The 15,150-nt window shown below is 38.1% G+C and overlaps 2 protein-coding genes across 5 annotated transcripts; both read right to left on the reverse strand.

Moving 5' to 3' along the window:
- Window positions 1–2,621: 2,621 nt before the first annotated feature.
- rabif (RAB interacting factor) lies at window positions 2,622–4,469 on the reverse strand. 3 transcript variants are annotated; one of them, XM_071495536.1, is made up of 3 exons: window positions 4,351–4,469; window positions 3,857–4,008; window positions 2,622–3,120 (listed from the first exon to the last, which is right to left on the reverse strand). In XM_071495536.1, the coding sequence occupies exons 2-3, from the start codon at window positions 3,998–4,000 to the stop codon at window positions 2,872–2,874; spliced, it is 393 nt and encodes a 130-aa protein (XP_071351637.1). In that variant the 5' UTR covers window positions 4,001–4,008; window positions 4,351–4,469; the 3' UTR covers window positions 2,622–2,871. The 3 variants fall into 3 exon arrangements, with proteins under 3 accessions (XP_071351637.1, XP_071351638.1, XP_071351639.1); XM_071495537.1 differs by having other exon boundaries at window positions 3,857–4,081; window positions 4,351–4,464; XM_071495538.1 differs by having other exon boundaries at window positions 4,321–4,442.
- Window positions 4,470–5,744: 1,275 nt separating this feature from the next.
- On the reverse strand, window positions 5,745–14,990 carry adipor1a (adiponectin receptor 1a). Of its 2 annotated transcripts, none has more exons than XM_071495533.1 (8): window positions 14,875–14,990; window positions 12,842–13,057; window positions 12,648–12,761; window positions 11,231–11,402; window positions 10,858–11,044; window positions 9,738–9,925; window positions 9,252–9,445; window positions 5,745–7,587 (listed from the first exon to the last, which is right to left on the reverse strand). In XM_071495533.1, the coding sequence occupies exons 2-8, from the start codon at window positions 12,986–12,988 to the stop codon at window positions 7,459–7,461; spliced, it is 1,131 nt and encodes a 376-aa protein (XP_071351634.1). In that variant the 5' UTR covers window positions 12,989–13,057; window positions 14,875–14,990; the 3' UTR covers window positions 5,745–7,458. The 2 variants fall into 2 exon arrangements, with proteins under 2 accessions (XP_071351634.1, XP_071351635.1); XM_071495534.1 differs by lacking the exon at window positions 14,875–14,990 and adding an exon at window positions 14,767–14,787.
- Between the last annotated feature and the right edge of the window lie 160 nt (window positions 14,991–15,150).

Genomic DNA, 15,150 nt, shown 5'->3' on the forward strand with positions numbered 1-15,150 from the left:
GCACCCCGTCCGGCTGGGCCGCAGGGTGGACGCGTCACACGGCACGTCGGGCTTTCTAATCGAAGACATCCACCAGATCTCTACGCGCTGACCGGCACTTCGTTTTTAAATGGTCCAGTGGAGCTCGTTGATTGGCAGAGAGCAGCGTCATGTGACTGTTTATGTTTTCATTAGAAACATTTCAATGAAGTCATTTATATTGTACCAACCCCTAAACGCATAAACGTAAACTATATCATACGATAAAATTACTACTTTTGAAAATGTTTTCAATCACGTCAATGTGCATGAGGACATTTGCTAAATAGTAAACAACCATATTAAATAAATAAATAAACACACACATTGAAAGATGCACAAGGTTTCTGCAGGGTTCAGTTAAGTTAAATTCAAGAGTTTAAAATCTTCACTACCACACAGAATGCAATTTAATATCTGTTTCTAATCATATCAACCAAAGTATGAAAGAATGACAGGGGCAACACAACGTGGCCGAGAATTATTTGTCATTTTATCACATTTTTAGTCAGCTGGGATTGACTTTGTTCACACATTTACTGCCCTGTTTTAACCTAATCTCTTTTCTTTGTTGAAAGACGTGCATGGTTGAGTGAAGATGTCCGGTGTATATCTCTGTTTGTCTTAAGACACCGACTTATTAATATACTTTTCATCAATGTTACACTATCACTCACACACTGTTTTTATTGTTGTATCGTCCTACAAAATTGTAAGTATGGTGCCAATGCAATCTCATGCAGAAGTAAATTATTTCCTAATTTTACCACCTACTAACTGAAAGTTAACCCCTTAACGCTGTACAGGCTGTAAAGCCCTTTCAGGCAAATTTGTGATTATATAACATAAATATAGTTGGTTTAATGTGACTGAGAGTTAACTTTTCTCTTACATTTCACCTGTTTACTGCAGCTAAACAGAAGCAGCAGTTGCCACAAGCATTGCCCACCACTTCACTTGTTTCACTCTGTACAAGACTGATTTGAATGTCCCTGTTCTCTGTTTCGCTTGAACTTCCCGTTGGTGGATCTTGGACAGCAGAATATAACGAACACACACGACAGGTGTCTTTCACGGTTGGGAGAAAAATCAACTGCATGTTTGTGCTTGTGATTACTCTAACAGAAAACTCTGGATATCCACAATTTCTCTCCATGTATTCAAAATGTCTGGTTTTGCTTATTGTGTACTGTCATTTGTTGTATAGTTTTTTTATAATCAATATAGGAATACACAAATTTAGCATATACATTCTTGACCTGTTCAAATAAAATGATGATCATTTATACAATGGCTGTAATTCCACATTTTATAATGTCCCTTTTTATAGTGGTCTGAACATAATACTCTGCATCCATGATTGGCTTCATTCTCGAAAACACACAAAGGGAAGCACGCACAGCTACATCACCATCACTCGTGGTGTATTCAGCTGACTAGAACCGTTGGCACTGATTTGGTGGAGGGTTCAACTTACTGGGTGGAGGTAGAGCCTTTGACTAACAGGTGCACAGCCCACACAAAATAACAACGGACTATGTCGCATAGTAAATTCACCAAAGATGTGTGGAGGTTGTAAAGGGTTAAGAAGGTCACCCAAATAACACCCCCTACCTGCACCACCACCACCCCACTCCAATAACAAGTCATTGAATTTTTATTATTGTTATCTGTTAATACTACTGATGCTAAAATATTTAAATATTCACAGGTTAGCTGTCAGTGAGTACAAATTTGGCAAATAAAGTTATCAAGCTAACATAATCTCTGGATTACCTGGAAAGCATGTACTGCACACAGCCATGGATTTAAGAAGATAAGAGCTCCAGCACCCTCAGTGCACTGACATTAATTTTCCTGCTCATCTGAATAGCAAATTCTTCTTGGCTATTGTTTACTGAGCAATTTGTAACAGGACTTGCCCTTGACTTGTTGGTTACTTGAGAGTTATGAAACCATGCATATGCTTTAATGACAACTTTAAAACTGAAAATGTTTAACAAAATAGTTTAGTAACAAGGTAAAATGCAACATGGAATCCAGTCCCTGTATCTTTGGAGCAAAAACACACAAACAAGGACCTGATACTTTTCAACATTGACTAATTTTTTACAGTTTCAACAAATGATTATTTCCAGAATTGAATAATCTATTAAAATAATTGAAGTAAGCAATCAATTTATGAAATGTAAAAAAAAGGTGAAATCACTGTCATCCATGAGTCACCTTCAATTATTGGTTTTGTTAGATGTACAGCCCAAAACACAAAGGTATTCAATTTACAATTTACAACAAGCCATCACCATTTGAGGGGCTGGAACTAATGAAAGTTTTTGCTTAATAATCAACTTCAGGGATGAATCAGTTACCAAAAAGTTTGACTACTTTACTGCTGATAGACTAAATGTTTCAGCACTCCACTATTTCATACACTATGGAGCACTAACTCTTTTAGACAGATTGCACACATTATATATATACATGTCCATCACATCAGTCTGAATGGGACTGATTTCTTTTTTTTCCAATGTGGGTTAAAGGACACTGAGACGAAGAAAACTAACATCATATTACTCAAGTAAAAGCTACAGGACGGTATCTGATAGCCTCCCAAAAAACAATTTTATTAGAACAGAATGGCCAGTGTGATCAAGGTGATTGGTAGAGACATAGTACTGTTATCATGAATAAGTCTGTACAGATAACAACCACATCTGTATGTACAGTGCGTGCGTGCCCGCGTGTGCATGTGCGGTAGGCTGGGGGTCAACTCTGGGAGTAAATCCACGGAAAGATGCCTAGCCTGCCAACACATTTTTTTAAAGTTCTTGTGGGCCCTCATATGAATTTACACTATGCATGATTCACCCTGTCCACAGCGACGTAGTAACTGTACTTGTCATCCAAACAGTGCCAGCCGATTGGTCCAATCTCACAATCTGCGCAGATAAGATACTTGATTCTGCCCACGTCTTTAGTAAAGCCCACATTTTCAAAAGTGAACATGTCGTCCACTAACCAGTGGGCAGTCAGAGTGTCCCCGTCCACTGAGCCCTCTGTGGTGCTGAGGCCACTCTTTTTCCGCATGGAGGGTAGGAACAGCTGATGGAAGAAAACAGAGACTCTGATAACATAAAAACACTTGACAGAACTCAAAATCAGTACTGCGTTGTTGTTGTTTTTTTTGACAGAGTAGACACATGAAAAGTTTAAGTCTAATTTGGATGTCTTATTTTATTTTTTTCTTCCTATTGCTATCCTTTACCTATGTAAAAGTAACAAAACTACAACGTAAAAGAACATGAGCCTTATTAGTGAAATGAAGCAATAGGATTTGCATGCATAACTAAACTAATAAATATTATCATACTAGATTATTTTTTGCTGATGCAATAATATACAGGTAGTATTTAGTTAGTCAAGGTGAAGATATTAACTACTTTTGTATACATATACATATATACTGCTAGGTAGATTATAACAGTGCATCATATTTTCAAAATATATCATGTTTTGTATGTAACATATTCGTCTTTAAACTAATTAGTAACTCAAGTTGTGAAATAAATGTAATGGAGTAAAACGTTTCTCTCTGTATTTCAGCAGAGCAGAAGTATAAAGTAGTATCAAATGGAAATAGCCCTGTTAAGTACAAACACCTTTAGTTTGTAGAGTAAATGCACTTTTGTTATCCTGTATAGCACCTTGTACTCCTTTTGGATGAAATGGTGCTGCACAAAAGCAGTTGGACACATTTAATACCCCTAATGCAGTATTATCCAGAACTTGAAGTCAAATATCTAGCCTGTGTGTCAGCCCGTCATACCAGGTCTCATACCTCCTTCTCTGCAAATACAGCCATCCCGGGGCACAGCACCTTGGATCCGCAGCGCTGACACAGGACGGACTTGCTGTTCTTGCCGTCCTCAGAAACCAGGTCGGACCGCTCCGTGCTCTCTTTGGACTGCTGACAGTTGTCCATCACAGGCCCTGGCACACAGCAAATATACTCTGTTGCTGATGCACAAAAGGCTTGAGACAGGGTGTCTTTCACCAGCCCAATCTGAAATGATCCGAGGGCCGGTAACTGATTGATGTTGGCTCATTGGCCGGACAGACTGTGAACCGGAATGATGAGCCTGCGCAAATGTTAACTTATAGTTTTAGTTTTAGGTAAAAGCCTGATACAGACGCTCTAAATGTAAGCCCCACCCCTTGCATTTATGTTAACACCAGTGCTAACACGGAAATATACTATTATACGACAAATAACTACATTGAACATACATAACAATTACTTACATACATTTGAAAAAGTCAAATAGGACGTACCTAAAGGTTGAAGTAAAAACAAGCACTGAATAAGACAACAAAATGGTAAGACAGACAGGATAGCAAAGGCCAACCTAGCATACTAGCTGGTCTTGAAGTGTACCAGCCACTAAATGCTCCCGTTCAGAAACACACGCCTGTACTTTTGTTCCTGATCAAACAGGCTCTCTTCGGAATATTTGTTCGAAATGTTTTCATCAATATCTCTGCTCATTCTTCAGATTGTCAGAGGGTAACGAAGTTTAGAAAAGAAATGTCGTGTAACAGTGTCTTCTTTTATTGTTTTCCAGGATATTTTTTTTTCACTAAGGCTTCACTGGCCTGTGATGGTAAAATCTGTTAAACCATTTACAAATGTAGCAATACCTGGCTCATCAGACTGGTCCGGATGAGTGTTATATTATTGTATTATTTAACGTATTAAATATTTATATCACTGCTTTTGTATAGCTCTGGAAACAGCATTCACTGTTCAAATGCACATCTGTGACTGTGTGGTAGTTAATTTGTATAAATACCATTACAAGAGGTCAAGGTGAAGCTAAATTTAAATATTTTCCTTTCTGTTCAGTGGTTTAATCTATAACAATGTATTGTATTCTTAACTCAATGTCTCTTTTGTGTGTAAAATCCTGAAAGTACTTAGTAACTATAGCTGTTAAATAAATGTAGAAAAAAATACAATGTCTCGATCTAAAATAAAGTGGAGTTGAAGTATAAAGTAGCATAAAAGTAAGTTACTGCATATGTACCTTAAAATTGTACATTAGAACAGTTTTTGTTTTACAGTGACAGTGGGTTTTTTTGGCATTAATTTGGTGTAAGAAAAGTTGTGTAACAGGCATCACGATATTAGAAAATGTATGAATTACACTGGGCAAAAGATATTTCCATCACTTTAGTTTGGGCAATGAGTTTGCAGGTCACTGGTTTGGTCGAGGAAAATTGAGATCTTCTTACAATGCTTGATCCAAGCAGAAGAGACGAGAGGAAATAATTACAAAAATTGGGTTGTGATGTTGCTGAACCCCATTCATCACATTTTCTGCCACTGACTTCCATCCAGCAGCCAATTATAGCAGATGACTTGGAAATGATGCAGCTATTGTTTAGCCGAGGTTTATTTGTTCAAAACATAGTAATTGTTGACCCCCAGAGTTCATTAAAACTGCTTTGAAAAGAACACACAAATTGTGTTTTTTGTACTTATGGACAAGTGAAGAGCACTAGATGATCAATCCTGTTGTCTTCACAGTTGCTTACAACTGTGATATTCTCGAATGTCAAGGCCTTACATTTCTAAGAAATCTGCTCACTCTGCTGGGTGTACACCACTCTCGCCAGCTGCTTGTATGGCCCAAATCTTCACATATGCACTGCAGACAACTGGACACTATGTTTATACATGTGGAAAAAAATTTATTACAATAATTTTCCAAGATTACCATTAATAAATATTTATGTTTACATTTCAGTGAAATGTATGATTTATCACTTTCTACACAGGACATTACACAAAGTCAAGAATACACATTGTTTTAGTCTTTGTAATAAAGCTTGAATAAGTTGATCTAGAAAAAGGAGTCTTAAACAGCAGTTGATACAACCTATCAATGGAGTTGTAAGTTCAATAATGATTCGATTGTGTACGTATATGGCAAGGAAAACAAGAAAAATCAACATCTGGAAATCCTTGAAGCTCCCTTGACTGTTAAGATAGGCCATTTTATTTAAAAACATTTCCATTGGCCTAAGGCACAGGAATACTAAAAGTTTATATCAATCATACATAACACATTTTAAACCCCATATGGTGATTTAAAGTTTAGAATTTTATAGCATACACTAAGGTGCATAAGATATTTACACCTCTCATTGCATTTGAAATCTAGCACAAAAGAAAGATCTCTAGCTGACAAAAACACAATTTGACCGATCTAGATCTGTACATTGTGCGTAGCCCAGGAACTATTACTGTAGAAATAATGTGTTGTCTGACTGAAAAACGGTGACAGGCAAGTTCTTTTAATTACAGCATTTTAAGCATCTTAGTCTACCCTGAACTGAGCCAATCTATTTTTTCACAGAAGCTAAAAACTTTTACAGCTTGTCCATGCCATTAAACAATTTGAAAAATGTTTGTTTGGGACTTTTGTCAATTAAAATGATGCATCAAATGCAAAGGAACTTCTGTAAATTTCAGTACAAAATTTTTTAAAAATTGAGAAAGATCCAACCCCATGATCAATTTTGGTCAAAGATCTGATTACCATTACCCCAAGTGTTTCTCAGACACATCTGTAGATCATATTTATTTAAGCTATGTGTTCCTTTCATAATAACATGTTGTATTTTGTTTCAGCAGAATTTTATGTTACTGACTGGGCTTTCAGAGTACAGCTCATGTTTTATTGCAGAGTGGGTACAGGTGGGTTTCTACAGGTTGTAATGGAAAGCTGCACAATCAGTGTCAATCTTAAAAAAAATATGATGACATCCATACACACTATATGTGTATACTTTCATCCTCCTTAAGCAAATGTGTGCAGGCCCTCAAGCACCTAAATGGTCCTGGACTGCTCTACAAGACGCTTCTGGCTGATAGTACATTCGTCCTCTAACCTGCATGGAAAATGTGAGGGAGAAAAGGAATGGTTTATAGTATGCGCTCTCTGCTACAGTACAAATAATACTCTCTATACCCTTTGTGCAATGGTAACAGACTATGGAGAAGTTGGGCTACTAGTGAGCTCAGAAGCAGCCATCAGTTACAGGAATATATGATTTTGGTTGAAATCCCATTTTGACCTTTTTCTTGAAAATGCAAACTTTCAGCTTCATAATTATTGAAGTAGTGCCTGTTGAAGATTCCCTCCATAGTTCATTGGCTAGTTAATGCTACTTTATTGGAGCAAAAAAGAGCCAAAGCAGATAGACCATCAAAACCCAAACAGGATGTGAGCAAATCAAAAGTACAGAAGGAGCAATAAGTGATTATTGAATTCCAGCAGCATTTTAAGTGTGTGTGTGTGTGTGTGTGTGTGTGTGTGTGTGTGTGTTGTTTGTGGGGCTATAAAGAAAAGTATGAGTAAGTCACAGTCAGGGCTCTCAGAGTAGAGAGTCATCTGTGCATCCTCCCTCGAGGCCGTAGCGAAACTCCTGCAGGTTGGAAACACCGTAGAAATGGATGAATGCTGCTGCCACGACCAGAACATGAAAAATCTGATGAGAATGGAACTAGAGACAGGGAAAAAATACATGGACATTAGTAAGATTTATTACCATCCACCTGCTAGATCAAACAAAAAAAAAAGAAAAAACATTAACCGATATACAAAATTACTCCCTCATTTATTCATTTTTTATTTAACGCATGATTTACAAAGTCGTGTGTATGTGTCTGTTACATCAAAAGCGAGGGTGAAGCATTGCACTGTGAGAGTTTTAACAAAAATAGTTTGCATTTCCACATTGCTCATAATTAATCACTTAACCATTACCCGACAATAAGAATTTTGACCAATTAATACTATCAGTAAAACTGTTATAATATCCTGGGACATAAGTACCATCTGAGCTTCTCCACCGTGTGTCCTACAGTTAACAGCCTGCCCTCCACTGCATGTCAACATGTTGCTATAAAAAAACAGTAGACAAGCTGTCTGCTATGCTGAGGACTGAGGTAGGCCTGGCCTGTTTATGTTAATTTCAGGATTAACGCCAGTTCAACTCCGTGCTGTGCGAGCAGTTGTCTGTCACACCAGAGGTGCATCTCTCCGCGCCGGTCAACAAGCGTTTCTGCTTCTCTGCTCTTTTTTAATTACATGTAGAGCTGATCTTTCTAATAACCTCATGAATTTATAACGCAGAGCTCTTTATGTGTTCCTGGATAAGCAGGCCATTATTTCCTCTGCAACTATGAAGTTAAAAGGACCATCACTTGTGTCTCCAGCCTGTCTGTGTGTGTGCTTGTCCATCTCACTATGTTTAGACGCTCTGGATTGTTCTAGTCTACTTTAACCCTTGAGTATTATAATTTTTTTAATGGGTTACAGATGCTCCTCTATTCTAAAATAGTACATTTTAACCTTGTCAGTTAATGTTTAATAGTTGGTTCACGAGCATCAGCTATTGGCCAGAAAAAAATTGTAAATTGATCATCCCTAGGGCATTTTTATAGTACATTTTGTTTCTATTTTAATTATTTAGATTATATGGTATTTTTACCTTTGTTGGAAAGGAGGGTTATAACATACAACAATGGTCCCTGGCAGGAATTGAAGTGTGGACATTGTAGTTATGTGGTGGGCTTCTCAACCATTTGGCTATCAGGACAAACCTGACACTACATTTTTGACTTTGGTACTTATACTCGAACTTTATTTCTTATCATTGGTTTCACTTTTCTTGGCAAAACTCAATCATTGTATATCAGAGTACAGTAAAATACTGTGTGCAGTGCAAAGTTTTCCTCTCACTTAGTCAGCAGTTCACACTGGTTGCTGCAGTGACTTATTACTTACAATACTACTGACTTGGTTAGTTCACTAATTACAATAAAACTTTAATTAGAAGCCGAGCCTGTGAGCCTGTGAAAACAGTTTAATAATGCCTTCTGTGGCTCTGCACTGTCAAATCTGTGCTTGAGTAAAATCACTTGTGCAATCTTGGCTTGGGTTTGGAAACTACAAATTAGTAACAGACGTCCTGTATTACAAACCGTGGTGTAGAGTTTGAAAAACAGGTGCGTACCAAGATTTATATTGTGGTAAGTGCAGGATCCAGTGTTTTGGAAGTTGACTCATATAAGGGTTCATTGGTACATTTTGACAGTTTTTTCAATATGTCTCTTTTGACTCTTCCAACTTTAAGCAATACTAAATTACACGTTAAATACTTACCCAGATGTCACACTTGCCAGGAAAATAGCGTTCAGGGATCCTAGCTGCATACAGACCAGCACCAGTGATATACATGGCCCCCATCAAGTAGAACCAACCCATCTGGCCAACAGTGGTGGCTTTAACAAAACCCTCCTCAATGGTGAAGTGCATGGTGGGGACAATGCCACTTAATCCCAGACCCATGAACACACCTAAAGAGAAGCATGGCCTTGAGTTACTTGGTGTCATTAAAACAAACAAAAATCAACATCTACATTTATAAACGTTACAAGACAAAAAAGATAATTATAATAAAATCAGTCATTCATAACCACACCATGTTATTGGTGTTTCCACTGCAAGAAAAATATCATCACTACTCAGAAAAGCAAAAACGGTGACAGATATGTGATAAAAGTACAATTATACACTAAATCAAACAGCAGCAGATAATTAAGAAACAATATATCTAAAACATGGTTATTATCCACAGCTGGTGAGTACCTGCTCTTGTGGGTCTGTGACGAGGTGTAGAGAAGCGGTCCCACTGGGCCACTATGATAGCGGCAATGCCGAGGACACATACAATGGTGAGGTAGATAAGTCTGGGCTGAGGGGAACAGTAGAACGAGTAGTACAGCCAGGGCACGAAGGAGCCCATGATCAGGAGGGCAATGCCCGAGTAGTCAAGTCTGAGGAAAGTGGGGAGAGAACACAGCGATAACAGCTGCTGGGTGTTTGGCTGGAAAATCTGCTGAGTGCAAAAAAGCAAAAGTCTTCTCAAGTTTCTAATCATTTCAGTTTCTAACTCTATCTCACTTTTGTACTCACTGTTCATGTAGAACATACTGTACAAGGACATAATGACATACAGCTATTATAAGTCTGTAAGTATTTTTGAAACTGTTGCTTGTTCAATGACAAAGGATAATTCAGGCAAACTTAACCTGACAAAACTTAGTAAACGCTCTTAAAGTTAAGCGCTTAAAGTGCTTCAGAATGCCTCCACTTCACACATACTGGAACCAAAATGGCAGAGCTGCAATGCAAAGTGCTGGCTGGCTCAGCAGGAGCAGAACAGGTATTAGTTTTTTTTGCTCAAGGATATTTAACATATGAACAGAAGGGGACCAGAGGTCACATCACCAAACCTGTGCTGAATGTATGGCTGTTGTCCTGCCTGAATTTTCCCTTTTTAATGGAGTCTCTTGATTATCACACCTACTACATGTAGGTGCCAAAAACTTTTTCTAAAGAAATTTAAAAGCCAAACTCTGAATGTGGATCTGAACTGAGGAAAATGTTGACAGGTTAAGGAGAGAAAGATCCTCATTTAGAAATAACAACATTCTTGAAACACATTAAATTCACAGTGACAGATGCTGTAGCCTCATGTTACTTTTGGCTGAACTATTAACCATTTTACCCAGATTGATGGTTGTGGGTTTATTCCTTATTTGCACTGAACTCTAGGTGGCAAGCTGGAGCTGCAAGTCCAGCAAGATGACACATATGAATGACTGAAATCAAAACCACACCTACTACAAGTGAGTCTAAAATAAATAAAAGATTTTGACAGTTACAAATTATTCCTTTAAGACAGTTTGACAATATGAGGCCTTACTTGGAGAAGGTGCGAGACACTTTCTCAGAGTGGCAGTAGACTGTATGGAAAAGCCAGGAGAAGCTGAGGCAGAGCACAGCTCCCAGGAAGAACATCCCAAACACCACTTTCTCTTGCAGCGGGGCCATAAAATACATGTTGGGCCGCAGCATGGTTAACGTGCCCAGACAAAGGAATAAGATCAGCCCTGAGGGAGAAAACAGACCAGTCTCGTTAACGCCCGACAAGGAAAAAGACCACAACCTTCCAGAGTTTTCCTGATAAAATATGTTATAGAACCAACACGTCTGGTTGTAAACCAAATCAGAATATGCTGCTAAAAATCTATACTCAGCAGTTCAGGAATGTTACTTAGGGCTTTTTCAATTCTCACCTAACAGGTGAGTCCAGATGTTTCCTGTCTCAGTGTGAATTCTGAAGATGCTTCCAAAACAGGCCCGAAAGGAGGGCATAGGGGGTCGATGTCCATGCAGGAGGTAATCATTGTCCTTTAGCCACTCTGGCAGGACATGAAAAGGGATGACCCTCCAGCGCCCCTCCCAAACCTGAAAAGTAGGAATAGCTTTTACTCACAGATGCCCAGATTCACAATAACTATATATCTGTGAAGGTTTACCAGTGGGAAATGTTGTAGAGATTAAAGTAAAACAGACATAGATTGTAGTTTGTGTTATGGGCAGTTGTAAAGCTTCCAAAATATTTATTTCCGTGATTCTGTCTCAGTGCTCTGAGATGACCAAAACTGAACACTGCCAGTCAAAGGTTTTGAACAACTTTTACAGTATTTTAGTGTTTAAGGTAAAATCTCAATCATAATATAGTTGAAAGTACCCTTATGTTTGAAAATATAAGTAATGGGTGTAAATGAATTGAGAAATGTTTGAGATTATTTAATTCACTGGAGAAGAGTTTTCTCTTGATCACTCTAGATACTCTTCTGTAGCAGACAGAATAATAAATATTAATCTTATAATTGATAGTGACATTATCTTTGTCTTAACCATATAGTAAGTTGGCCAGACCTTTTTTTTATAAGGGCGCTTTCCAATTTCTAGATATAAACAAGTTTTTTTTTTTGTTGGGCAATCTTTCGTTTCTCAGATTTCTAACAATTACAGTTACCAGTTAACTCGTTTTGTCAACTGACATTTGTCTCCCATGGTGACTGGTGAGTGTCTTATATAACCCATAAATCCTGTATCTGACGTGGATTATAAAAACATGCAAAACTCCCATATGACTCAGTCAAACTACACAGCAGTCACAGGTTAATCCCTGGTTGTTGCTGTTCGTCCAGATCTGCAACTGTATGTCCGTTAACCTTGTTAAGAAACCACAGAATTGTACACCTGCACACCTACGAGATGAGCAGGGTGTTACGTTTCGGCCCTTTTCACATGGTCACTGCAATATTTATGCAGGTTCAATTTAGGGATGTGGGCCAAATTGTGTAATGTCATAGGATCTCTTTTCCCTCATCTGTCAATATCTACCATAGATTTATAACAACATAAAACATTTCTAGTAAAAATGCTAAGTTATTGTAGAGACCTATGTCCAATTATTTAAGACTAAAGCTTAGCAGTGTTGAACTGTTTTAAAGCCCTGGTCGGGTGCAGGGAAGCTAGACTGGATAACATGTGTTGACCTGTTCACACCAACCTCAAACATGGGCTAATCCCAGGTTGCTGTGTCAGTGTTAAAGTATAAACCTTTGACTGGCATTGTGGCAAAGTAAAACTTGCACTGGTGCTATAACCCAAAGAGATACCTCTACAAATTCAACGTACCTTGTGTACAAACTCTTCCATCTTCTCCATGGCATGGTGAGCCTGAAGTGGTAAGGTCAGGACCTCTCCCACCTCATCATCTTCCTCTTCCTCGTCAGCAAGCATGGCAGCTCCCTTCAAATACACCACAATAGAGTACTGAAACTACTGAGCATGAACAACTTTTCTCTGGGGATTTTCTGAAACAGTCCTACCTCTGGATGGACACCTTTAGATGCTGCCTGCCGCCCCCCTCCCTCCTCCAGCAGTGGCCCCAGCTCCATCAGCTCAACATCTGGGACATGGCAGTCCTCAGAGATCCGGCAGTCTGCATCACTTGCAGACCCGTTTCGGCCTGACATAGGGAGACTGCCTGATGACCCACTCACAATCTCTGTATTCTGCTTCAGATGGTATACTTCAATTTCCTCCTGAGCAACAAGAAACACAATCAACTTTACTGGTTAAGTATGTCAACACATTCATGGAATTTGACACCAGTGCTCGGTTGGCAGGAGTTGGAAAACAAACAGTATCTAAATGCAGGTCAGACTGTTCCTGTGTTTTTTATGAAAAACAAAAAAGAGCTGGAATAAATATTGTATAGATAATAAGTAAATATGCATGATATATTTGTGGCCAATATATTAATGGGCAGGAAATGAGATAATTTAATTACTATTATTGTTCCAATGACGGAATTTCAGCCGATAATTATATCGGGTAAAGCTGAGCCTTTTAACAATAGCTGTGAACCAGCGATGTGACCTGAAACCGGTTTCTGAGAGTGGACAAGTTGTAATTAAGTGAAAACCTTGAGTATTTTAAAGGTCAGTTCTTCTAAAGTTATATGCTTTTCAGTTTATTTTATGATTAATATTTAAGTTACAAGTTTATAATAACAAAATATATCTTTTTAACAAATGCCAAATGCTCTGCAAATGTTGCTTTTGTTAGTAGGAAAATAAACATGTCAATCTAGAAATTTTTTTTTTATTGTTGTCTTACAAATAACCAGAGTAATATTATTGGTTATTGCATATTGTGAATTTCCCTATAGGGATAAATAAAGTATTTCTTATCTTATTTTATCTTATCTCTGCTGGCCACAACAAACTGGTAATAATCAGATAACCCTTATCAGAATTAAAATTCAATAAGTCATTCACAAAGGATACCGTGTTTCTCACGGTCAAATAAGCAGTTACAAATGTTGATAAACCATTACTAAAGGGTGAAGGCTTTGTCAATTTGTAATAAGCAATGAGCAAAATGTGGCCAGTCACCTATAAATGTCAATTTATCATTGATAAGGGGTTACACAATAAGCCATCAGGTCTGTAGTTATTGATATCAATAAGCTGTTTGTGAATAGATTTTGGTCTAGATGCCCTAAAACCATTTTCCCAAAGGTGAGCGATCAAACAGTCCATTGCCAAGGTCTCACTGATGTAAAACAATGCAAGAGCTAAAAATACAAAAGCCTCATGCTGGGGGAGGAAATTTCCACCACCTGGCAACCCAAAAGTTGTTCCTACAAATAACTGATCTGAATAGCATCAGTAAATAATTCATTAACCAGTAACAGAGCCATTAATAACAGCTTATGAACCATTTATAGCGTGGTACCAATTTATCTAACTCATGATTTAAAATGGCTGATGGATGTATCCGAGTCCCATCAGAAATCACATTCACTACAAAAGAACAAAAAGCGGCTCAACTTATTTAGGTCTCTGTCACCGTCCAAAATGATCGGTCGACAGCTATAATCGGACAATATTCACTGGTTCAAAATAAGACACGGACGAATAATCCAGTGCTGAGGCTGACAACACGAACAAAAACCTTAGACCTATTTGCTGCTTCACAAACCTGCCAGACGGATGTTGATTAGCAGCGTCAGACGGAACATGGAGTACAAAATGTAAACAACTGCAAAACACTGACGAGTTAACAGGAAACCACCATCCCTACACGGCCTGTTATGCATCATATAAAGGGACTGAATTAACATTGACGGAGCACCGATACATTTATAAGTCAGCTAGTCGTGTTTTCGCTCATATATCGGCTTGCTAACGTTACCTCTTAGCTAGCGCTAAACAACCAAGCAGGCGACGCTGTTCTGTGGATTTACCTGAGTTAAAATAAAAGCCTGTACGACGACCCCAACCCCTAACGCTAACTAGACAGCCTACTGTACTGACATATGCTGTGATCGCTTCATTAAATGGACACAAGTTACCTGACAAGGTAGCCTTCAAACCAGGAAGGTGAATTATTTATCTATATGCGAAACACAATCCTTTCCGGAAGTTGAGATCTCTTCCGTAACACTAATCCCTTTCCTTTTCAAAATAAAATTCGTTTGAAAAGGACAAATCTTTACACTGCTTAAAGCATTAATTTGTTCACTTTAAAAAAAAAAAAAGCATATCTTAATCATATCAAACTTACAGTGGTCCCAATGTGCAAAACACAACAAAACAGAAAACATTTAAAAAAACACTCAATTTCCAAA

The sequence above is a fragment of the Trachinotus anak genome, unplaced genomic scaffold (genome assembly GCF_046630095.1).
Source record: "Trachinotus anak isolate AG129_WGS33_773 ecotype Australia unplaced genomic scaffold, CSIRO_AGI_Tana_v1 ptg000013l, whole genome shotgun sequence".
NCBI classification, from domain to species: Eukaryota; Metazoa; Chordata; class Actinopteri; order Carangiformes; family Carangidae; genus Trachinotus; species Trachinotus anak.

Bases quoted from the DNA above. Each gene is read 5' to 3' on its own strand.
- rabif (XM_071495536.1), bottom strand. From the start codon at position 4,000: ATGGACAACTGTCAGCAGTCCAAAGAGAGCACGGAGCGGTCCGACCTG. The intron at 3,121-3,856 runs GTATGAGACCTG...TTCTTCCATCAG, and splicing joins CTGTATTTGCAGAGAAGGAG to CTGTTCCTACCCTCCATGCG.
- adipor1a (XM_071495533.1), bottom strand. From the start codon at position 12,988: ATGTCAGGCCGAAACGGGTCTGCAAGTGATGCAGACTGCCGGATCTCT. The intron at 12,762-12,841 runs GTAGGACTGTTT...GTGTATTTGAAG, and splicing joins CTAAAGGTGTCCATCCAGAG to GGAGCTGCCATGCTTGCTGA. The intron at 11,045-11,230 runs GTGAGAATTGAA...TTTCTCCCTCAG, and splicing joins CATCTGGACTCACCTGTTAG to GGCTGATCTTATTCCTTTGT.